At 54.2% G+C, this 23,224-nt stretch overlaps 1 protein-coding gene across 1 annotated transcript in view; it reads right to left on the reverse strand.

Annotated features, from left to right (window-relative positions):
* Positions 1–4,992: 4,992 nt before the first annotated feature.
* The window catches only part of HS6ST1 (heparan sulfate 6-O-sulfotransferase 1), a 46,390-nt gene continuing 28,158 nt past the window's right edge, over positions 4,993–23,224 (reverse strand). Inside the window, exon 2 of the mRNA XM_019628367.1 lies at positions 4,993–8,447. Within this exon, the coding sequence (XP_019483912.1) occupies positions 7,739–8,447 (709 nt within the window). The 3' untranslated portion in view covers positions 4,993–7,738. The remainder of the gene's footprint in view (positions 8,448–23,224) is intronic.

Consider the following 23,224-nt stretch of genomic DNA (forward strand, 5'->3'; position numbering starts at 1 on the left):
GGTGAGAGGGGCCAAATTGGGACCCTGCCTATACTTGGGGCTCTTGTGAAGGGGACAAACGGATGTATGAGGGAGACTGGGCCCACACTGGGGAACGGCATGATCACGCTACAATTCATCCAACAAAATGACATAAATGAATGCTCAAAGCCACGTCCCTCAGCCCCACATCTCAGCCTAGGGGTTCTTGGGCCTGACTGTCTGTCTGGCTCCCTTCCTGTTTCAGGAGCCTGAATCCTGAGTTGCAGCCTGAGCTCCTGCACTGCCTCACGTGTAGGCTTGTCACATCGGTGTTTTTATTTTGAGAAACATAAAACCATAAAGAGAAGTACAAAGAATAATACCACAACAACCCCCCATGGACCCACCACCCAGCAGTGACAGCTGTTATATTCTTTTATTTGCCTGTTTTCTAACTATAACACATGAAATGTTACAGATAAAGTTGGAGTTCCTTTATTCCTCCAGCCTCTCCCTGTTCTTTGAATTCTGAGAAAATCATGAATTTAGCAGTTCTGTTCCAATTTGCTTTTGTTTTTATTTTCAGCCACCTATTTCATTCACGTGTTTCAAAATTCAAAAAGTGCAAAAGGGTATTATTCTGCATTGTAACACATCCATGTGTACGACGCCAGGAGCTGTAAGTGGATAAACCCCTGCAGCTGGTGGGACGAGGTGTTGTCACTTGAGTTGCCGCCTCCAGCTGTGTTTCCTTTGTAGGCCCACCATCTTCGGTGGCCATGCCATGGGGCCCATCATTCTTAGGATTAGGCTTAGTTGAGAGTGACAGAAACCCCAACCAGCAGCGGCTTAACTAAAGCACATATTTATTTCTCTCCTATGTGAATGAAGTGTCCAGGTAGGCAGCCCAAAGCTGGTAGGGTGGCTCCATAATCATCAGGGACCTATCTTATTGCTCTGCCATCTTCAACACAAGGCTTTTGCTTCATGACTCAAGATGGCTGCTTTACTTCCAACCATCACACCCTCATCTAGCGCCATTAGGTAGGAGGATGGAAGGGAGAAGGGCACACTGCTTCTTTCAGTGGTGTTTCCCGAAGCTGTGAGTGTCATCTCCTCTTGCACTGTTGGCCAGCATTTAGTGGTATATAGCCACATCTCACTGTGAGGGGCTGGGAAGTGTGGTCTTGACCCTGACTAGGTGTGTTCCCACTGATACGTGGGGTTTCTATTGCTAAGGAAGGAGGGGAAGACAACAAGCAGGCTTTGCTGTGATGCCCGCGTTTTAAATCCTTTGGAGTAGAAAAATTACTTCCTGTGTGGAGTGCTGACTAAGAATGTGCAGAGACTCCAAGCCGGTCTTGAGCAGTACCTCGGCCCGCTCTGGAAGCACAGGCTGGGCTGCGTTTCAAGCTGCTTCCTAAAGAACAATGTGGGAGTTACTCAACTGGAGGCCTAATTCCTCTGGAAGCCCCTCTTGCTAGAGCCCAGGGCCCCTTGCACCAAGCACCTGCAGTGTGTGCAGTTGCCCTGTGTCGAGATGGCCCTGTGAAAGCACTGAGCTAATGTGTTCAGCAACTCACAAATAAGACTGTCTGGAGTTCCCGGGGCCCAGCATCCGGCTTTGTGGCTCCAAAGAAGGGCAGCACCATCCAGAACAAAGCTGCACTGCCAGCCAGCCGAGCCTCGAGGAGCCTGCCTGGCTCCTTCAGTCTTGGAGAGGTTGAGTCTTGAATGCTTAGCTTTTGTTTAAGAAAGAAGTGCTTCTCACAGTCCCTGGACTTCCTTTTCCAGAGAAATCCCAGGGTTCGGAAGAGCCAGAGAGCAGGGCAGGAGGATGGGTTCGGTGAGGATGGGCTCCTCAGAGGAGATGGTGAGAAGCTGCAGGGGCACTGTGGGCAGGGAGCCCTCAGGCAGAGAGGAAGGGGAGACATCCCGGGCCTCAGTGTTCCACCCATGGCCTCTGCCAGGGCCAGGCCTTGGAAACAGCGTGGATGGGCTAAGAAGGAAGCAGAAAGAGGGGGACATTACTCAGCCCAGCTGCAGGAAGGTCAGCTGCAGTGGCCTGGAAATGGCAGTGTGGTAAATTTAAACAGAAAGCAGGCCTCCTGCGGCTGGTGCGTAGGTTAGGGGAACCTGTCTGGTGGGGAGGTTAAGAACCCCATACACATGGTGGTGGGGGAAGGAGCCTGTGGCAGGGGGAGGAGCTGCAGGGCCAAGAGAGCTGAGGAGGGGGCTTGTCATTAGAGCATCAGGAGGGACAGACTGGACCCCAGGAGGGATCTCTGTGCCTCACCCAAGCCAAGAGGGTGACACTGAGTTCTGGCCGCCCTGGACAGCAATGGAGCCAGTGAAGACAAAGGCTGGTAGTCTTGGCCAAGATCAGATGACCTTCTTGACAAGGTGGCAGAGGGATGGCAGAGGGCCATGTGTAAGCATCCTGCCACCCAACACTGGGTGACAGGAATGTCCCCTAGTCCCCAATGCCACCCAGAGAGGACAGGGGGAACTTTAACACTCTGGTTCTAACCAGGAGAGACTCTTAAGTAAAATGGACAAATTTTAAAAGATCAAATCACACTTTAGAGGGAATGGGAACAAAGTCAGGATGTGAGCTATTTTTTTTAAAAAGGCATGTTTGGAGGCAAGTCTGGGCAGTGCTGTGTGAGTTCAGACCCCTCCATTTGGCCTGCCCTGGAACCCAGGTCCTATCTGAAACCCGAGTTCCTAGCTGCGAAGGCCTCAGGCCTGGGTCGGCTGGGCTGGGAATGGAGAGGGGTGGAAGCCCAGCTGCGTGGGTCAAGAGGGCCTTCTGTATTTGTTTGGTGGGACAGAAGGCTGAGTAACCCACCCAACTCCTAGGGGCAGAAAACAAGATGGTGCTGACCAACTGGAGATAGATGGGGCTGGCCGGTGGGGGACCTGAAAAGTTGTCAAGGTCATTTGAGGGGAAAAAAAGGAAGAAAGGGGTAGTCCTTCTGTGTGCTCATAGGAGGATGGGTCCCAGGCGGCTTTGCTCTACTGGTGGGCAGCGCAGTGGATGTGACTGAGTCGGTCGGGGGAGGGTCAGGACTTTGCTTTTAACAAGTGCCCTCCAAGCAGCTTGTCTGTGGTTAGGACTGGAGACAGAGATGAAGGATCGCACAAGGTCTGGCCCGCCCAGGCCTGGTTCTTTCTCCAGAAGTGGGTGGATCCTTACAGCAGCCTTCCCATTTCACAGAGCAGGGCTAATAGCAGGTCAGTGCCCTGGCCGGAATCCTAACTCCGATCTGACAACAAAGCTGTTCTAAAGGTTTCTCTGTGCTATAGTATGGAAGGGAGTCAAGATCAGGCTCCCCACAGCAAGGGGTCTCCTTGGACCATGAGGTGTAGCCCTCCAAGACAGGCCTTGTCAAGGGGTCTGAGTGCCTACCCTGACCCACTAGGGTAGGAGCTTGTGGGAAGGGGACCTGGTCCACCAGGAAGGCTGCTGGGGAAAGGGTCCCCATGACATGGATACATCTAGTGCCTTCCCCAGGTCTCTGAGTCTTGGAGGTCCCTGAGACCAAGTGCATGCCCCTGGAGGGGACTGTGGGCTTCCCTTCCCTAGGGGTTGGCCGACAGCCCCCCAGAGAGCCTGAGTGCTCTGGTCTGGAGCATGGGGAGGCCAGAGGACCAGCTCCTCTCTTTGCCGCCACAAAGGGGTCCAGGCCCAGGTGGGGCGGGGCAGGACTACTTCCCCTAGAAAGAGAGGTGAACCAGGCACTCTGCCATGTGAGGGTAAGGGCTTGTAGGGAAAGCATGTAGGTGGCAGGCCCAGCCCAGGAAGTGGCAGCTGCTGGTCACAGCTGGAGTTTCGGGTGTGAAGGAGGGACAACAAGGGAAGTAGGGGTGGGATGGGTAGGGCAGGGCAGCAGCTGGACACGAGGGGAGGGGGATTTATCCAAACCCAGAAACCCAAGGCGCAAGCAGGTTTGCCCAGAAGTGTGGGAGGCAGAAGGCCACGGGGGGTGGAGGGACACACAGAGGCTACATTGAGTGCAGAGATGGATAAGGGGCTGGGCAGGGACCAGGAGCCTCCTGGGCCTCAGGCTCAGGAGACTTTGAAGTGGTCTTCTTTTTAATAAATGTAGGAGGATGAAAACCCCCATTTAGGGGGAGGTGTCCTCAGGACTTATTTTGCCTCCGTGTGAACAATCACACACTGGCCCTGCAGAGCTGAATGGAGCCCCCCAGTGGAGGGCCCTTCCATCATGGGTTCCTGAGGGAGGAGCGGGCTGAGGGGCCCAAATGAGGTGTTCCCGGAGTGGTCTCTGTGTAGGTCTCTCCACACTGGGCCCCACCTGGAGTCTATCTCTGCTCTTCCCTTGCAAGACTGCTTTGTTATTAAAGGGACACTCCTTTGGGGACTAGATGATCAAGAGCTCTGTATTTGGATCTGAGGGTGGGGTATAAGGGGCAGCTATGTCTGCCTGTCCCCCCATGTAAGAGACACAGATCCAGAAAGGGGGGCAATGTGGGTACTGGCTATGACACTATTTCCAGGGTTTCTGCTCTGTCCTTCATTCGCTTGGGGGGCCTGCCCTTCTCTCTCTGCAGGCAGCATGGGTCAGAAGCCCCAGACACCTGGCTCCCCCCACAAGTCTTTGTCCCACATGGACTTCATGGGGGCAGATTCCAGGTAGATACTAGGAAGGTACAGAAGGAGACCCCCTCAGGCCTTGCGGTCTGAACCACTTGAAGAGTTCACTGAGATAGCAAGCAGGTGATATCTGCCTCTATCACCCTGACTTTTGGCTGAGTTCACATTTTCAAGCTCTGTAGGCGATTAGTAAATTGTTCTTTGTGGTGATGACGATCGCATCTGTTACTGTCACAAAGCACTACCTAGTGAAACAGTGTTAACTTGTCCCTTATGGGCCCTGCACCTGAGGGAACTCCCTCTGTTCCTGCATTGGATCCTGTGCTCACAGATCATTTTGAAAATCAAACCAGAAGGTCCCTGCCACGCCATGTGGACTATGTCACCACAGACCACAGCACACCAGCGGCTCCTTTTCAGGGTTTATTTCATCTGCTAACATTCACTCTTGCCCTAGACAAAAACAATTAGATGATTATGACTTGCTTTTCCATCAACTCATTTTTTTGTATGAATAACCAAAAGATTTCTTAACACTTTTTTTTTTTTTTAAGAAGCTATAAATAAATAAAGCTTTAAACGTTCCTGGGTTCAAGTTAAACACTTCCAGTTCCCCAAAAGTTCATAGACTCATTGCTCGGACAATTCTGTCGTCCCCCGTTCCTCGTCCAGGAGGGGACATTGCAGGCCTGTGTGGGAAGTGAGTGGTTTGCTCCCCACGTGATTGCTTCTGTCCTCTCAGCCCTGGGAAGGGCCCCTGGGTAGGCTGCCCTGTGCTGTTTGTGGAGCCCAGCCCTGGCATCGGAGATGTTGTAGGCACCAGGAACCTTCACCCCAAAGCAGGTGGCCTAAGTGGAAAGTGCCAGACTGGAGCCCCAAGGGGCTGAGGGGCACTGCATTTCTGGGCAGCTCAGCCTGGGTGCTGCCCGGAGAAGGACTGCTTTCTAGATGCAGCAAAGCAACTGAGGAGAGACCCGTGTTTCCGTGTGAACTGGGACAACAGGCCATAAGTTAAAACATTCCAATATGTACAGAACAGAGCCTATGCGCAGGCCCGCCGTAAGGAGAGCCATCTTCTTGAGCCAGGCCCCAGGCAGAATGGGCGTGGGCTCTCCACTTATACCTTGGAGTCGGCCACCTCCCGACTGGAGGTCACAAGCCCCCAGAGCTCTTGTGAACATATCACCCTTCTCCCTGGAACATGCTTGCCCCAATGCTGAGAATCAGAGCAGATCCCCCACCCCCACGCTGTCCTTCACTTCCCTTTGAAAGAGTCATTAAGTCACCTGGGGGCTCACCTCCTCAGCATGATATGCCCATTCCTGGGGGTGGTCCTGGGTGGGGCTGGCACGGTGCCCATCACAGCCTGCTGACTGCTCTGCTCTTGGACTACAAGATGAAGTGGCCAGTGTAGGAAGCTGCAAGGTGGGGCCCTTATGCCAGACAAGCAAAGACTAAAGCCATTTCCTCTTGGGCAGCCCCTTCATTTGACACCAATTTGGCTCTTCCTGAGCTATGGAAGGTTCCCTGCTCCCCCACTCCTCACTCTCTGGTGGGACAGCTGGGATGGCAGAGGGAGCCAGGAGCAGGGAACTGCTGGCAGGATCTGCCTATGAAGCTGCTGCCCTTGCCAGCCTCTTGCCATGTGGTCCGTGGTCCTCTGGGCACATGTGCTTCCTTTTCTGAAGAGATGGGACACCCATCCCCAACGGTGTGGGGCTCACACCCAGTACCCCAGAATACAGGGCACACCCAAATGAGGCACTGGTCTGGCCTCCTTGAGCATGGGAGAGAATGGACTTGGGGAAAGTGTCTACAACGGATATGTAACATGGCTTCTCCACTCTGCAGGGCTGCTGGAAACAGCACACGACCAGCTTGGAGGTGGGGGGTGGGGGGTGGGGGAAGGGTAGGGCAGGGAAATGTAGGGAGAGCTCAGGGCGGGGAGGGCTGTGAATCTGCATATCAGGGAGGCATCCAGAGCCATTCCTTGCAACCCTACTGAGAATCTGAAAGCCCGAGTCCCCTTTCTTGGCCATCCAGAACCACTGTGCCTTGAGGTATGGCTCATGGGCAGCAGCTGTGGTCCGTGTGTTCCTGCCAGTGGAGGCTTACCTGGACTTTTATACATCAGGTGGTGGGAGCCATGGGGTATGAGCCCTGAATAAATGTCCAAGTGATGGCTTGGGGCTGTGGCATTCCACTAACAAGTCCAAGGGGTCAGAAAGGAAAATGGGGCAAGGAGGCCCTCAGTTTCCATCCACCTTCCTGTCTGAGCTGGTCTAACTGGGTGGTCACCCCAAAGGCCAGCTCGGACACAGTCTTTCCACTCGTGGATGCTCTCTGCCTGGGAAAGCGGGCAGGGGGTAGTGCAGTGTGGGGCCCATCCCCTCACAGCCTCCTCAGTCTGAGGACTGTGGAAAATGGAAGCGGGCAGGCCAGGAGGTGTCCTCTAATCTCCTGACCCAAAGCAGGAAGCTAGAGAGGGGAGGGGGCTACCCAGGGGCTGGACTAGTCTTCTTGACTTCATACAGGTGGCACTGACATTGAAGACAGACAAGCGTGGAGCTCCTTTCCTGACAATACCTCAAATGGCTGCCTGTGTTCCTGGGGAGGGGGCTTCATACAGGCCTGGGGCAATGGAGCCACTGGAGGCCAAGGGGATGCTGGGATGGCCTGAGCCTGGGGAACAAACCCCTACTGACTTATGCAGGGAGAGAGCAGATATATGCATAGCAGGCGTGGGATACATTCCCGGTCTGGCAGGGCCACTCCCCACGCTCGGCTCCACTGCCTTTTCCTTGTCTTCAAACTCTCGGCTGTTGTGACAGTGAGGTGAGGGCCTGGAGAGCAGGGACGCCCCCTTACCCCTGGTCTGTGCCGGCCTGACTGGGGCGTCCTTCAAGCACGCTTTCCGCTGAGCCAGTGGGCGGCACCGGTTGGTTTCTCAGATCCCAGGCTGGGAAGAAACAGTGAGAACCGACTCCACTGGGCCACCAGTCCCACTCCCTGATCTTTGTTCAGGACGCATCTGCCTTTTGGTGAGTGGATCTGGGACTCTCTTCCCGTAGAGTTCTGGGCAGGCCCGCGTGCGCTGCCTGTCTGATTTCACCTCCCCGTGCCGACCATCCCAGGGGCCTCCCCGCGGGGCCGCCACTACCACTTCTCGATGATGTGGCTCATGTAGTCCTCGGTGGGCACGCGGCCCGGCTCCTCCGCGTCCTCGCGAGGCGGCGCCTCTTTGGCGCGGTGCAGCAGGCGCTCCTCGCGGCTGCGCAGGCGCTGCTCCCTGCGCTCCAGCTGCCGCTTGTACTGGTAGCGCTGCTGGAAGAGGTCCCTGGCGTAGTCATAGAGCTGCATGTCCAGGTCGTTGAGCTCCTCGATACGCCGAATCGTATCCTCGTCCACCTCCACGCCGCCCGCTCTCGTGCTATTGTATTGCATGAAGGGCCGGATGAACTTGAGGTTGAATGTCCTCTCGAACAGGTACTGCGTCTTGCGCTGAAACTCCGTCAGGCCGAAGAAAGCCATGCCCCGCAGGTTCTTCTTGGCACTCTCCAGCAGCAGCTGGGCCCGCTTGCCCTCGGGGATGAAGGACAGGTTGTAGCAGCCCACCAGGCTCAGGTCGGCCAGCATGCGCACCTGGCGGTTGTTGGCCAGGTTGTAGGGGCAGTCCATGAACTCCTGCAGCGTGCAGCCGGACCAGTCCGTGCCCTCATAGCAGGGCGGCAGCTCCTCGGGTGTGGGCGTGCGCCCGTCACACATGTGCAGAGATGTCTTCCATGTGGCCCCCCGCTGCACGTGCCGCCACTCACTCAGGTAGCGGGACACTGGGTCTCGCAGCAGGGTGATGTAGTAGAACTTCCTGCAATGAGATGCGACAGGAGGTAAGGCCAGGGTGCAGGGATCGTTATGGGGTGAAGGAGGGAGGGGGCTGGAACCCCAAGTCTGACTGCCAGGGGTCTACACTCTGGGATCCCAGACAAATGACTTCCCCTCTGATGTTTAGATATAAAATGCCCAATTCTGAATGAGAAACCTAGCCACCATCATGGCTGCAGTGTGACCATCATGGTGTCCTGCAGTGCCTAGCCTCAGTGCCCTCCCAAAGGCCCAGGGTCTCCTCTGGGGGCCTTTCCCCAAGCCCCAGGCATACCCTCCTGCCTGCTGACACCTCAGGAGGGACAACCTGGCTTTATCCTGCTGCAAGTGGAGCAGGGTGGCCCCAGAGCCCACATCGCCTGGAACCAGTGGTTTAAAAAGCAAGGCTCAGTGTTGCCCAAAGGGCCATTCAGCAGAAGTCACGCAGAGTCCCAGGCTGCATGAGCAGGCCTGGGTGAGGAACTGCCACCGGGCACACCAGCCGACCCCCAGCTCAGGACCCTAGGGTGAGCTCTAATCTGTAATTTGTATTGTCTCCCAAAAACTGTTCCAGTCCCACAGAGACGGGCATCCCTCAAGATGTTACCTACCCACCATACATAAGGGAGTGTCCATACCATGGAAGAAAGGACTCAAGGAAGGCTCTGCCCAACCCCCTTCCCATGACAGGAGCCAAGCATGATTCATTTCCCTGCAGGGCATGCTATGACTGGCTCCACGCACGGCACCAGGACACCAAAGGGTAGCGGCTGTCAGGTGTTCCTATGACAGGCCTGGTGTGTGTGGGTCCACCTGGAGGGGTCTGCAGCTATTCTTGGAGGCCCCTCCCCCAGGGTTGGCTGAGCTGGCTGGATGTGCACGGTGGGGTGGGCAGTCTGTAATATCCTTGATTGACAGCAGGCAGCAGGAACCCACTGGGCCCCACACACCACTCTTGCGGGGAGAAGATTCAGGCTGGACCTCCCCCACCCCCAGCACACCCCCGGACGACAGCAACATGGAAGTGTACCCACACTGCCCCCTCCTCGTTGAGGCCAAACAAGAGTACCCAACTCATCCACCACCCTTCACACTACCCTCTGGGAGAGCTTCGGGGGCAGTGTCTGCTAGCATTGCCCTGATCTGACCAGGGGTAAGGGGATCCTGGGGGGCGGGTGTAGTAACTGGCAAAGGCAAAGGTGGCAGGGCACCAGTGGAGGACACCCCAGCCTAAGGGGAGCACAGCCAGAAAACCGCAGGGTAGCAGCTCTGCAGCACCTCCTTTAGAAGGCTCGGGTTGTGGAGCAGGAGAGGCAGCTAGCTGATGGCTCCAGGGGGCAAGTGGAAAGACTGGTCTGGCTATTCTCAGATTGCTGAGGAAGAGAAAGGGCAGCTGCTGGCCACCGGACAGTCCCCATGGCACCCATGGGCTGGTGCTATGCCACTGGGGGCTGGGCAAGGCAGATAGAGCCAGGCTCTACCACTGAGGGGCTCCAACAGACAGTGGGGACAGGGCTTGGACAGAAGGCACACCAGGGGCTGAAGGCCCACTAAAGGCTGTGGGAGGAAGTCAGTTTCCTTAGCAAGGAGTAAAGAGCAGGAAGGGTATGTTGACTCCAGACCTCTCCCCAAAGCCTGAGCTCTGTCTGCTCTCCACCTCAGGTCTGGGCTTCACCTTCCCAGCTGCTGTTTGGGCCAGGCCGAGGGGTGAGCCTGACAGGCCCCCATCTGCTCTAGAAGCACCCTCCCCATGTGCCATGCTCCAGCCCAGACAGTAGCCACTTGTTCTGGTTTCTGCAAGCAGCTCATGTTCCAGCCCCTCCAGAGGGAGTAACTTGTGGCCCAGCTCCTGTGGCACACACTTCAGGGGCTCTTGTCACCCTTGGGAGAAGAACAAAGGCCCACCTGCGCCCTCCCAGCCGCACTGTGACTGCTGGGACTTCCTCTTGGTCCTTGCCCTGGCTCCTGGAGACACCCCAGGGTCGGTCTTTGCATGGGCTGTGGCCTCTTCCCTCTCTACTTCATCTGCTGATTCTGGCTCATCCTCTAGACCTTAGCCAATGCCACCTCCCAGGGAAGCCTTGTGCCATAGACATGGCTCCCTCTTGGGCCTCTGTCACTGACATCACACTGACCTCTCAGCTCACCCTGGGGTAGGCAGTGGGTGGGCACAGAGCTGACTCCTGTATGTACACTAAGCAGGTGCCTTCCTGGGGACAAGACTTAGAGGGGTGAGGGGGCCCAAGAGAGAAGGTGTCTCAGGGTGGTCACGTCACATAGAATCTTCAGTCCCCAGTGGAGGACACCCAGCCCCAAGAGGTTAAACAACTGCCTAGAGGCCCCAAGTGGCTTCAGCACTGGGGTGGGGTGGTGGCCAGGCTCCTCTCTGCAGACCCTGGTTTGGTGGCCTCTGGCCAGTGAGAGAGCCTGTAAGTGTGGCCAGAACCAGGGAGATCAATTCATTGAAGGGCCAATTTCTTAGAGACCAAGTGTAACACATTTATAAATCCTGACCAGGAAAACCACTTCTAAAGAGGCCAAGAGACAGGCAGACACAGAACAACAGACGTAGGACATGCCTAGAAAGACACACAGAAATAAATCCCAAGTGCAAGATGAAAGCACACACGGTGTCTGCTGCCATGCCCAGCTGCTCCTGCATCCTGTCCTCAGGCCCCACAGGGAGGCCGGGGCTGCACAGACCTCTCCCAATCCTGTGGGGCCCTGACCTCTCCCACAGAAACAGGCTAGTGTGGCTGTTTCTCCTGGACACAGAAAATCAGAGTGACGTCAACTGACAGAGAGGTTTGTCTATCTGCCCCTATCCAAGGCAACGCGGGGCTCAACTTGGCCCCGAAGGTAACCTCTGAGGTCAAGGACGGCATACACAGTGGCGCTCCCTTCCCAGTGTGCTGGCAGTTGGCAGGCCCACCCACAGTCCTCCGGCAGTTACTTCAGCCTGAGGTCCCAAGTCAGCATTTGCTACCACTCCATCTTGAGGGGCAGGCTTGGTGGAGCTCCAGCTGCCCCCAGACCCTCACAGATCCTGGGGTACTGGAAGAAGGCTGTTAACCAGCCCCAGTGTGGTGCCTGAGGCCCCAAGGAGGCTAGGTTAGACGTCCCAGAAGCCGTTGGCCGTGAGTCATTCCTGTTGTAGGATGTCAGCTCACAGAGGTAAAGGTCACCCAGTGACCTATCTACAGCTGGGACCTAGATAGCCAGGACGGAGGGGAGCCCTGCCTGAGGGGCAAGGCCACCTGTATTCCAGGTTCCTCTGTTCACAGCTCAGGGATGGTGTATGACTTGCTCAGCATCACACAGTGAGTTATGTATGGGGCTGGAGTCCATGCTGGCTGACTTGAAGCCTCACGGTGAGCTGTGCCTGGTTAGACAATCGGACTGATTGTGTCAGAGGTCTCAATGTTTAAGGGCTTGAGGACCCATGGATGGGGTCGCTGAGGGCGCTGTCTACGCTGGTGTATAAGGCAGGTTCCAGGAGGTGCGTATGAGCCTCTGGTCCCTGTCTGGGCTCTGGTGGAGCCAGAGAGGCTGACTGTGCCCCCTTGGCCTCATACTGACCCCATAGCTCCTTGTGTGACCCATGGGTGCTGAGTGAGATGTCCTTCCTTCTTGCTGCATCCCCAGATACTGGCCCGGCTGGATGGGGACAGGGGTTTGCCCATGGCTGGGGTGACTGGGACGGATATTAGGATGGGGCCTGCCGCATTTTTTCTGTTAGCCTCTGGGCCCCTGATTCTGTCCCCTAGACATGGTCTGTGGTGGAGACAAAGGGCCCAGGCGGATTCTGGAACCTGCTTATGGGGTCAGCAGCCCTGGGTCACTGCCCACTTCCTGCCCTGCTCCTGCCTGGATGGGGCTGAAGCCCTTGTCAGGCACGTACACCTGTACTCTGCCAGCCTGCTCAGGAACTCAGGTGCCCCACCTCCACTTCCACTCTCCTCGTCCACCCTGACCTCACATGCTCTGCCATCAGGACACTGCAGGCATCTCCAGCCACAGGCCTGTGCCCTGGCCACCCTCTGCCCAGAAGCCCCCACTCCCATCTCTCTCACTTGGCTCTTTTGTCCGTTAATCACCAGACACATTGGCTATTTATGTTCTGGTTTGTTGTCGGCCAAAAGGGGAAACGAGGGCCCGGCGTGGTGTGGGGAAGATCTCTCGATGACCCACTCCCCACATCCGGCAGCTTTCCGCTCAGATGAGACATGATGCACTCTCAGGAGGCACTCACAGCTCAGAGACGAGGAGCTGAGCAGCCCTGCCATCAGGCTAACCTAATCCTGCCCCATCCTCACCAACAGGAAACTGGATGGCCTTCTGCCCCAGAGCAAAGTTCCTCCTCCACTGATGCCTAGGGTCTCCCACAAACCAGGGTGCTTTCTGCCTATCATTCTCCAACAGGATATGTCCATCCAGGTGGTCCAAGTGCTAACCAATGTTTCCAGAAAGAGAGAGGGAAGGAGCTGATAAAAGAAACAAGAACTGCAAATAATTCATTTAGAGTGAAATGGTTCACCAAGTACCCAGCAAATGAATGTGGGATCAGACCCCAGATTTAAGAGATGACCCAGGAAACATCTGGACAGAAAACACAGACTACATAAAGAGGACTGGTTATCGGAATTGGACTCAACTTCTCTACAGTAACACCATATGCTAAAATTCAATGGGTAATGGCTTCAAAATGCTGAGGGAAAATGACCAACTAGATACCATATCCAGCCAAACTATCGACCAAGTGTGACAAGGGAGTAGAAACATTTTCAGACATGCAAAGAAAGGCTTAGGAAATTTATTTCCCAAGAACCCTGGTTTAGGAAGATAATGGAGTATGTATCTCATTTAGTAAACAAGAAAAAAACAAGTGTGGGAGCCAGGAGCTCCAACCTAGGAGAGAGATCCAGGATGTCAACTGTGCATCCTGCTGGGCTTGTCAAGAGCAGAGGGACAGGGGTTCCAGGAAAAGGGGGCATGGATAGACTACCTCATAGAATAGAGCATTTGTGGAAAAGAATGAGTGGTAGGTACAGAGCAGATCTTTGGAATCACTTGGGAAAAATTAAGTCCATGAAGATAGAAAACAAAGCACGTAAAAAAAAAAAATAGGGCGATCATTAATTCCAGGAAAATGAAGTAGGACTGGCCGAGTGGCGCGATGGTTAAGAGCTGGCTTGGGACGCCAGAGGGCCCTGGTTCGGATCCCACATATGAGGGCCAGTGACACTGTCCTCTACAGCTAAGATGCTGAACAACAGCTCAACCTGGAGCTGGGCTGCCGTGAGTCGCCGGCGACGGCGTAGGCTGAAGTCCCCTGCTGCAGTGGGTTGCCATGGGCTACCGTGTGTAGCCAGCAGGCAGCGTGAGCGGCCATCCAGAAGCCGGTGACTGATCTGCCTCACCGGGAAAGAGCGCAATGATGGTGCCAACTTGGGCCAGTGAAGCAACGTCCTCCACAACTAAACTGAAGAACAAAAGGACAGCAACTTGTCTGTTCCCCTTCCCCCAATTCCCCAGCGCTGTTCACATCCCCCAATTCCCCAATAAAAAAAATCTTAAAAAAAAAAAATGAAGTATACTATTAGGCTCAGAAATAAACAATGGTTTTAGGGACATCATAATGTAAACAGTGATTACTGACTTAGTCAAAACTTGAACTTTAACTCTACTTGGAATTTGAGTGGGGTATGGAGAAGGATGTGTAAGGCATAGGAACACTTAATCTTCATCTACCAAAACAGAAAGTAAACAGATAACATTTAAATCAATAAAGCAAGAGATAGCACTATGCATTATTTAAAAATAAGGAAGTGCAAGTGGTTCTCTGGTAAGGTTTCAAGGAGCATCTGTTGGTTTTTACCATAAGCCTCTTGGAACTGTTCGTCCTTTTTTCCCAGTGTTTATATATATATATATATTAATATTTTTAAGATTTTTATTAAAATGTAGCTAACATATAACATTATATCAGTTTCAGGAGTACAGTGTAGTTGTTCAACATTTACATACCTAAAGAAGTGATCACCATGATAAGTCCAGCAACCGTCTGACACCGTACCATGCTATCATAATATTACTGGCTATATTCCCCACGCTGTACATTACATCTTCATGATGTATTTGTTTTATACCTGGAAATTTGGACCTCTTATTCCCCTTCACCTTTCCCTCTTCTAAAATTTTTCAATTACAGTCAACATTCAATATTATTTTATATTAATTTCAGGTGTACAGCTTAGTGGTTAGACACATATCCCCCAACTAGTACCCACCTGGCACCATACATAGTTATTACATTATTGACTATATTCCCTCCCCATGACTGTTTTGTAACTACCAATTTTGTACTTCTTAATCCCTTCACCTTTTTCACCCTGTTCCCCAAGCCCCCCTCCCATCTTTCACCCTGATAAATCTAGTACCCATCTGACACCACACAGTTATTACAATATTGACTATATTCCCTATGCTATACCCTACATCCCCATGACTACTATGTAACAACCAATTTGTGCTTCTTAATCCCTTCCCCTTTCTCACTAACCCCCAAGCCCCCTCCAATCTGGAAACCATCAAAATGTTCTCTGTATGTGTGAGATTGTTACCGTTTTGTTTATTTTGTTCTTTAGATTCTGCATATAAGCAAAATCACATTGCATCTGTCTTTCTCTGACACTCCACTCAGCACAATACCCTCCAGGTCCATCAATGCTGCCACAGATGGCAAGAACCCAATCCCATCTATAGCCAAACAATATTCCACTGTATATATGTAGCACCTCCTCTTTATCTATTCTTCTATCGACAGACACCCAGGCGACCACCACATCCTGGCCATTGTAAACAATGCTGCAATGAACATATGGAACTATTTGTCTTTAAGTATAAATTATTTTAATTTAAAAAGTAACAGTAACAGAAAACAACAAGGAAACTAGCTAAAAAAACATATGGGAAGGTGCGCCATTTCATCAGTCACTGAGCAAATGGCACCTTAAGCCACACTGTGATGCCCACTAGAGTGGAAAAACAGAAGGGGGCACTGCCAACTTTCGACAGCTGCTCACAGGACGTGAACTAGGGACAGTTGTTATGGAGTGCCTTCGCTGAGCAGCTGAGGGCATGCGTGCAGGCTTGTCTATGTGCACTGGGAGGTGTGGGCACGACTGCCCACAGGCACTGCTGGTGACAGCCCCAGTGCCCACCATAGCGCATGTGCACTCTAACGGTGGTGGTCTAGTCTGCCCTGGAATATGCTCAGCTACAAAACCCAACAAACTATAGCTACTCACAACAACTCCGGTAAATCTAATGAACGAGATGTTGCAGGAAAAAAGCAAAGTAAGAAAATTTAATAGAGTACGATGATAGTTTATCTAAAGTTTCCAAAATAAAACAAAACCAAAGAAAATACTATTTAGTGATACATACATATATATTGAAATTATTTTTTAAAAAGGTGATACACGTGAACATTCAAGTCAGAGGGTCAACCTGGTGTCTTCCGGGGTGGGAGGCTGGGATGGCACTAGTTCATGGTGGCTTCTTGTTCTTAAGGCAGGCAGTGAGGGTATGTTTTTATGTTTTAGTTCTTATGTACACTATGCAAGTTCTTTTCTATGTCCCAAACACTCTGTGAAACTGAAAGCAGTTTTTAAAAGTTTTCAAACAAAACCAAGATTCTCCAGTCAGTGTGAGAGGCCCCAGGTGGCCTTGCTGGTGAACTAGCCCTCTCACTAGACCAGGGGACTTGGTTCTCCAACTCATGAGGGTCCCCCATACCCTCCACCTCTGCTGTGATGCTCACTCTGCCTGCAAAGCCACCTCCCACCTCTGGTGCCAGCCAGCTTCAGGTGCCTTCAGCCTTTCCTTTGGGCCCCTCTCCCCCTCCCCATTCCTCTGTGCTAAAATAGGGAGAGGATCCATGGAGGGGTTGAGGACCCTCTGTGGGCGTCACCTTTGGGGAGGTGAAGGGGGCAGTTTCTGGGTCAGTTGGGGCTGTGCTGTGGCTTGTGAACTAACCACGCATTCAGGTAGGAACCACAGCTCCTCCCAAGTCACAGTATCAGCTGTTGGATGACTTACTTTCCATCCAGGAGGGCCTTGGGGGTGCAAACAGGGCCCCCTTCACTGCTACCAATCCTAGAACACAGGGCCAGCGACCTTGCTTAGTGACTGGCGGGCAAACTGTGCTCTTTCATGGTGAAAGCTTCTGCCACTTCCTGTGGGCACAGCCCTACAGCATGTCCTGGCTTCAGTGTGTGCCCACCCACTGAAGTACTCTGACCTCCGGTGCAGGTCTCCTTGGAGCACTGCTGCCTGCAGTGCACTGGGGCAGGCCCAGGAAGTTAGTTGCCCCGGGCACATCCCAGTCAGGCTGTAGACGGGGAGCAGGGCTCACAGTGCTGTCACCCCTGAATGGGACCCACACTGGGACAGGAGGGATGAGGAGGGAGCCCCGCCCACGTCTCTTCCTCTGAAGCCTTCAGCATCACTATCCATCCTGTCAGTGCCCTGCATGGTCCATTGGCAGTGGCAGGAGGTGGCGTGAGACCCTCCTGGAGGCACCCCCTCTGCAGCTGTGTGGACATCCGTCCGTGCAGCCACCACGTGCCAATCCCAGAGTCTTCATTCCCCACCTCTCACCCCAATGCACTGGTTGCTCTCAGAAGGCAGGCCTATGTATTCCGGCCAGCACAGTGTCCTGCCAGGTGCTGAGACAACCAATGTCCCGAGGGCCGCACAGACAGGGAGAGATGGCAGGCAGGGGCTGCAGGGGTGTGCCATCTTCAGGGTGGGTGTGAACCTCAGCCAAGGGTACACACACAGGGCCTGTGCAGCCCTTCTGGGGCTGAACCATGGAGCAGAGGGCGGGGGCATCATGCTCTCAGTCCCTCTGCCTCCAGTACCGAAGCTGGGCACGGAACTCAGGGGGCCAGGTGGCTGTCACCTGGAATCTGTAATGGGAATGACCCCGGTCAGGTGGGGGGAAATGGGGTGAGGAAGGGTGGAGGGAGCCAGTGGCCTCTCCCCTGGCACTCGGGAGGCCCCATGGCACACTATCAATGCTCAGCAGAGGACATGAACTAGCAGTGCCTTCAGGCCCCTCACGACAGTGACAGTGGCCATGGTCATTCAGGTTCACAGCATGGCAGGCACAGCCCAAGGCAGAGGATGAGCCTCTCAATCACCCCATTTCCAAGTGCTCTGGGCTGGGTGGGCTGGAACCAACAAGGGCAGTAGGATGGGATGGATGGTGGGAGGGCCGAAGGCACCACTCCCAAACAGGCAGGGTCAGGAAGGCTTCTCGGAGACGTGAGGACACAGCCTTCTGTTACTTGAGAAGGGGGCAGTGGAGGCACAAGGTGCAGGCAGGGCTACACTGAGAAGGGTCTTGTTCATTTTATAGAAAAACAAGCTTGGATGGGTCATAACACAGAGTGCAAAATTCATATGGGTTTCAGAGTTAAACATGAGTCTTCAAAGAAATTGCATGCTATGAAATAATTCGTCTGCATGGGCTGAAGCCCCTCTCAACCTCCCTCAGGACTCGTCGCCCACTGGGTCATGCATTCTTGCATGGAGTCGCACTTGGTTTAGTGTTCTCTTCTGCAACTTTAGCTGTTCTGATAGTTTGTGTGCACTGGTTTAGTGCGGCCCACAGTCATGTAAGAGCCTAGTGAACAATGTGTTTCGTTCTTGGGTCCAAACACTGCTACCAGGGAATGGCCAGCCCTGAGGTTTTTATGATCTGAGTTCTTATGGGACTACTTGAGTGTGGGCCCAGGAGCCCGCTCCAGTGACCACACACACGCCAGCCTCTGGGAGAGAGTTCTGCCGAGGGCAGCAGCTGAGCCTGGTGCTCTGTCCTTGGGAGGAGGGTAGGGGTGAGTGGGCGACAGATGAGCCACGAGGACTGCAGGGCCTGCTCTGGTCCAGGGCTGGGACTGGGGAGATGGCCACCCTCCTTCCTGTCCCCTGCCTGTGCATCAGGCAAGCTGAAGCCCACAGTCTTAACTGGGAGTTTGACTGTATCATTCAAATTTGATCAGTGATGTGGAAACTGGGCTCACAGAGGCCAGGTGACTGATCCCAGGCCAGTACTGGCATCTGCACTGTGAAGTGAGAGCTGCCGCCCATGAGCACCTGCCCCTTGTCCCTCCCACAGGTCACACTAGTGGCAAGAGGGGCTTCGTTTTCCTTTTCTGCCCTGAGGGCGTGGGTATGACTCCCCATGCCAAACACACCCACTCCTGACCCTCCTGCTGAGCCCAGGACTCTGCTCAGAAACAAGACTTGAAGCTAGCTCAGGAAGGCCATGGGAGGCCCAGGCCCGTGACAGGTGAGTAGCCTGATCAGTAGTTTCATTCCAGGAGGGAATCTGCTATAAGGAAAAGGGCCGAGATGTGGCAAAGCCACCGCGGGATGCTGGCTGAGTGTAAGCTCTCACAGGCTGACAAGGAAATAAAACAAGGTGGATTGCAGACACACACAGCAGACTGTCCTGCAGCCAAGGGCAGAGGCATCTGCAAGGCTGAAAACATGACAAGGCCCTGTGGCCACCTATGAGGTGACAAATGCTGTGAGCACCACCCAGAATGGGAATGTACTATTAAATGGCTATTTCAGGATGGCAAGACTATGGATTTTTTCCAGCATTATAAAAAATTTCAAGCTTAGAGAGAAGTTGAAAGTTCACTGAATACCCAGTATGTTCAAATGGGTGATTTTAACATTTTCTTCTTTAAATATTTCCATATTGTCTGCAATGAGCATACATTATTTAAATAACTGAAATACAGTAATAAAGGTCATAAAACATCCATTGCCTAGAATGGGGTGTTGGGCGTAAAGAGGCCACCAGACAAGGCCAGCTTTGCAAGGTTTGTGTTCATTTGTCCTCTGTGACAAAATGCCAGCTGGGTGGTATCTTACAGGGGCACATTTCCCCCTCACTTCCTCTCCTGGGCCATGGGCTGCCCCCTTCCCTCCTCTCCTGGGTCACGGACTCCAAGGACAGGGATTTTGTAAACAAGGGTCTAACTCACAAGTCTCTGAACTCAGACCCCAAAGCAAAGGTGGAATTTTCTACCAGTGCCATCAGAGCTGAAGCTCCTGAATTGCTGGGGAGGACACAGTTGTTTAGAATTCGAATTACAGTTTTTCTTTTTTCCTTCTAAAGAAATACTACTGTATTACTTCTGGATACACAGTCACTGGGAGAAAACTAATGCCATGGATCACAAGAGTCTGGTCAGAGTCCATGAGGACCAGCTTCAAGGCAGCAATAGAATGCGTGGCTACTTTCTTCCCCAGGGTGAGCTCTGGGGGTCCCAGAGTGGCAAGGGAAGCTCTGTGAGGGGTACCAAGCCCCTTTCCACCCCAACTGTGTCCTTTGGTCTCCCAGGGTCCAGGAGTCCCTTCATGAAGACAAAGCCCACACCATGACACCAGGGTGCCAATGGTTGTTTTTAAAGCCGTACTCTGAGAAGCATCTGTAAATTCAGAGAGGGAGAGGGAGAACTAGCCCTGCGGTGCCCTTGTGTGTGGGAGCACTAGGGCTCACATGTGGGCACGCTGCCTCCCCAAAGCCTTGCTCTGATTACTGTCCCACCATGGGGCACCTCAGGGTAGGGGAGCCGGGGCTCTCGCCAAGGCCTGGGTCTACCTCAAAGGAAGGAAATGACCACCTCAGTGGTGGCCCAAGCCAGGAGCCTGTGGCATGACCTGCCTCAGTTAGCTCACTGCAAAGAGCCTTGTCAGTGCCGCCTGCCTGCTGCCCACCCTGAGCCTCCAGCCCCTTATGGGGGCCCCAGAAGGCTGCATGTGGGTCAGGCCAGCTTCGGGGTGTGCACTTCACACTCAAAACAACCCAGCACCGAGTCCAGATGGGGATTCAGTGCCTTAGAAGACACGCAAGCCTGACTTTAGCTCAATTCCCACCACCTGTGTGCGGCTGGCTGCTTTCTCTTCCTTTCTGTGACAGGAAGGGGTCTGCAGACACAGCTCCCCAGGGTGAGAGTCTGGCTGGTTGTCAGCTGTGTCACCTCCTCTCAATGAACCAGGACCCTCACGTGCATCACTGAGAGAGCCCAGCTGAGAGAGCAGGGCAGGCAAAGGAAGAGGCAGGACAGATAGCACAGGAGCGAACCAGCACCTGACAGAGTGAAGACCCCACGGCACTGGTGGTCACCCCTCCCTGTGGGGACAGCACTGCTCAGCCCCAAGCATGGTGCCTCCCAGTGCCTGCAGGAAACACCCAGATCATCAGGTGTTGAGCTGGTAGTGCAGGCTGGGGAGCCCTTCTGCAAACAGTGCAGAAAATGCTGCTGTAAGGCTGCCTCTGACTGGGCAACGGACTGCAGAACAGCTCTTAACTCATAGCCATTATTCTTGTTGATTAAGTGACTCTGCTTCCAAATATGCCTGGGTTGGGAAAGCAGCCCCACACCGTGGTCAGGAGCTGTGTGCTTGAAGGCATGCAGCTCCACCCCTCCCCCAGAGCACTCTGCCTTGAGACTCCCAGAGCAGGAAAGCCTAAAGCTGACACATCCTTGGCAGAACACCAGAATGGAAGCTCTGGGGTGGTCCCGTACTGATCATGGTGATCATGCCAGCTGGAGAAGTGGGAGGCTGACACCCAGAGAGGCAAACGGCCGGCCCAACCGTGGAGGCTGTGCTTGGAGCCAGGTCTGCTGATGTTCGTGCGCCCGAGCGCCAACCCTTCTTCAGAGATGAGCTGCGGGGCCGGGCACGTGGGGAGGTACCAGGACCCGGGCAGGGCTGGTGGCTGATGCTTGGCTGACCCGCCCTTCCCACCTCCAGCAAAGCAGGAGCGGCCTCCTTGGCTCACCCAGTGAGCTGAACTCTCACAGTGGGAAAAGCCATAGGGAGCAGAGCTCACGTGGGCCCCCAGGTGACACCACAGGCTTAGGAATCAGCATGGAAGTCCCTGAGGAGGAGGAGCAGGAGAAATGTTCTACAGCCAGGTGTGGCTGTGTGACCAAGTCTGGCCATCAGAATGGTCTTATACATTCCTCCTTCCCCATTCTCCTCCTGCTGGCTGGAATGTGGATGTGACCGCAGAGTGCCACAAGTCATTCTGGCCCAGGAGGCAGAAGCCCTGCTTTCTGGTGGGGGTTGGGCAACAGACCCTGGGTCCCTGGGGCTTCCTGTGGCTGCACCACCAGCCTGCCTACGCTGAGTCCTGTTTAAAGGGAGAAGAATCAACTGCATGCTGCTTTGGTCCCTGAACCCAACGCACATATTCAGGGCCGACACACTCAGGACCTGGGCATGATCAGAGGATGAGTTCCCAGGTGTCAGGGCCTCAGCATTAACCGAATTAATTAACTGAATGGATGCTTAGTCCTTTACCCTGGTCATCCTTGACACTCAGACACCCTGCAGGAAGGAAATACGTACTCCCATTTGCAGACGAGGAAACTGATGCTCAGAGAGGTTAAATATCAAACCTGGCCACAGTGGCTGTGCTGGGGTGGGAGCCCAGGCCTGCCTGGACCCAGACTAACTGCCAGATGAAAACTGCTCACCTGCTGAACCACAGCACCCAGAAGGCACAGAAGCATGTCATCTGGCAAAGCCAGCCCCAGCTACCTGCTGACCACTTGCCAAACCACACTATGAACACAATTCACACTCGATTTTCTTTAAAGTACAGTGAGTTGGTTAAGAGACAGAGGGGTCTGCATAAAGAAAACCACACGTCCGACCTGCAGCGAGGGTACAGAGCTGAACCACCATACCCAAAGCTGTGCTGACATGGTGTCCAGCACAGGGAGGGGAAACCCTGGACGGGGACCCGACTCAGGCAGGACCTCGCTGGGGGACACTGGGCAGGCCTCCCCTGGGCCTCCTGGGCCGGCTCCTGGTCTGGTCATGCATGCTGCTCCAGCCCCCATCTCTCGATGGCAACTGGCTGATGACGCTGTTGCATTATAGCCTAGAGCTGGGGAGCAGTCCTAACAGCACTCCTGTCCCTATCAGGAAGACAGATGGATGAGACCCCAAAGCAAGAGACAAGGACGAGGGCAAGACTGACCCTCACGGGGCTCTTGAGTCTCTGCAAAGCTAGGGATCATGTGGGGCGAGGGCAGGGCTGCTGTGACCCCCATCAGTGCCTCAGTGGCTCTGCCCTCACCCCCTCCCCACCCCTGCTACACAGTCCAGCTCCAAAGGAGAAGCCTGTGCCCCCCAGAGCTCCCACCTGGAGGACGAGGCCTAGGCCAGAGGCCTAAGTGTGCCCAGGGTATATGGGCCACATGGGCCCACAGCTCCAGACACAGGCCCCTCTGACCACCCCACTTCCAGGGCCTTTGGGATTCAGTAACTGGCAGGGTCTGCAGGGGAGTGGTGGTGCAGCCCCAGTATGCAGGGTGCCTCCTTCCTGCCCTGGGAGCTGAGCCATAGCTGTTGGGAGGGGGCTGTCTGACTAGGGCCACAGGAACTGGGGACGGGGACTTCCAGCAAGCTCCCATCAGCAGAAGGCCTCCCTCCCCGCAGCACTCCCTGCCTGCACACCTCCCACCAGACTGGATCCGGCCTTGAGGTTTGGCTCAGTTACTGCCCAGTACTGGCTTGGCCTGGGCCTTTCTCCACAGAGGGGGTGGTACTGGGAGCTGTGAGGCCCAAGCCCTTCCCCGGGCCAGCATGGAGGCACTATCTGTCCCCAAATAGCTGTCATGGTAAGGAGGCTGAGAATGCAAAGGAGACAGTGCGGGACAGGTCCAGAGTCAGACTCGG

Source organism: Hipposideros armiger, unplaced genomic scaffold, assembly GCF_001890085.2.
Source record: "Hipposideros armiger isolate ML-2016 unplaced genomic scaffold, ASM189008v1 scaffold_782, whole genome shotgun sequence".
Lineage (NCBI taxonomy): Eukaryota > Metazoa > Chordata > Mammalia > Chiroptera > Hipposideridae > Hipposideros > Hipposideros armiger.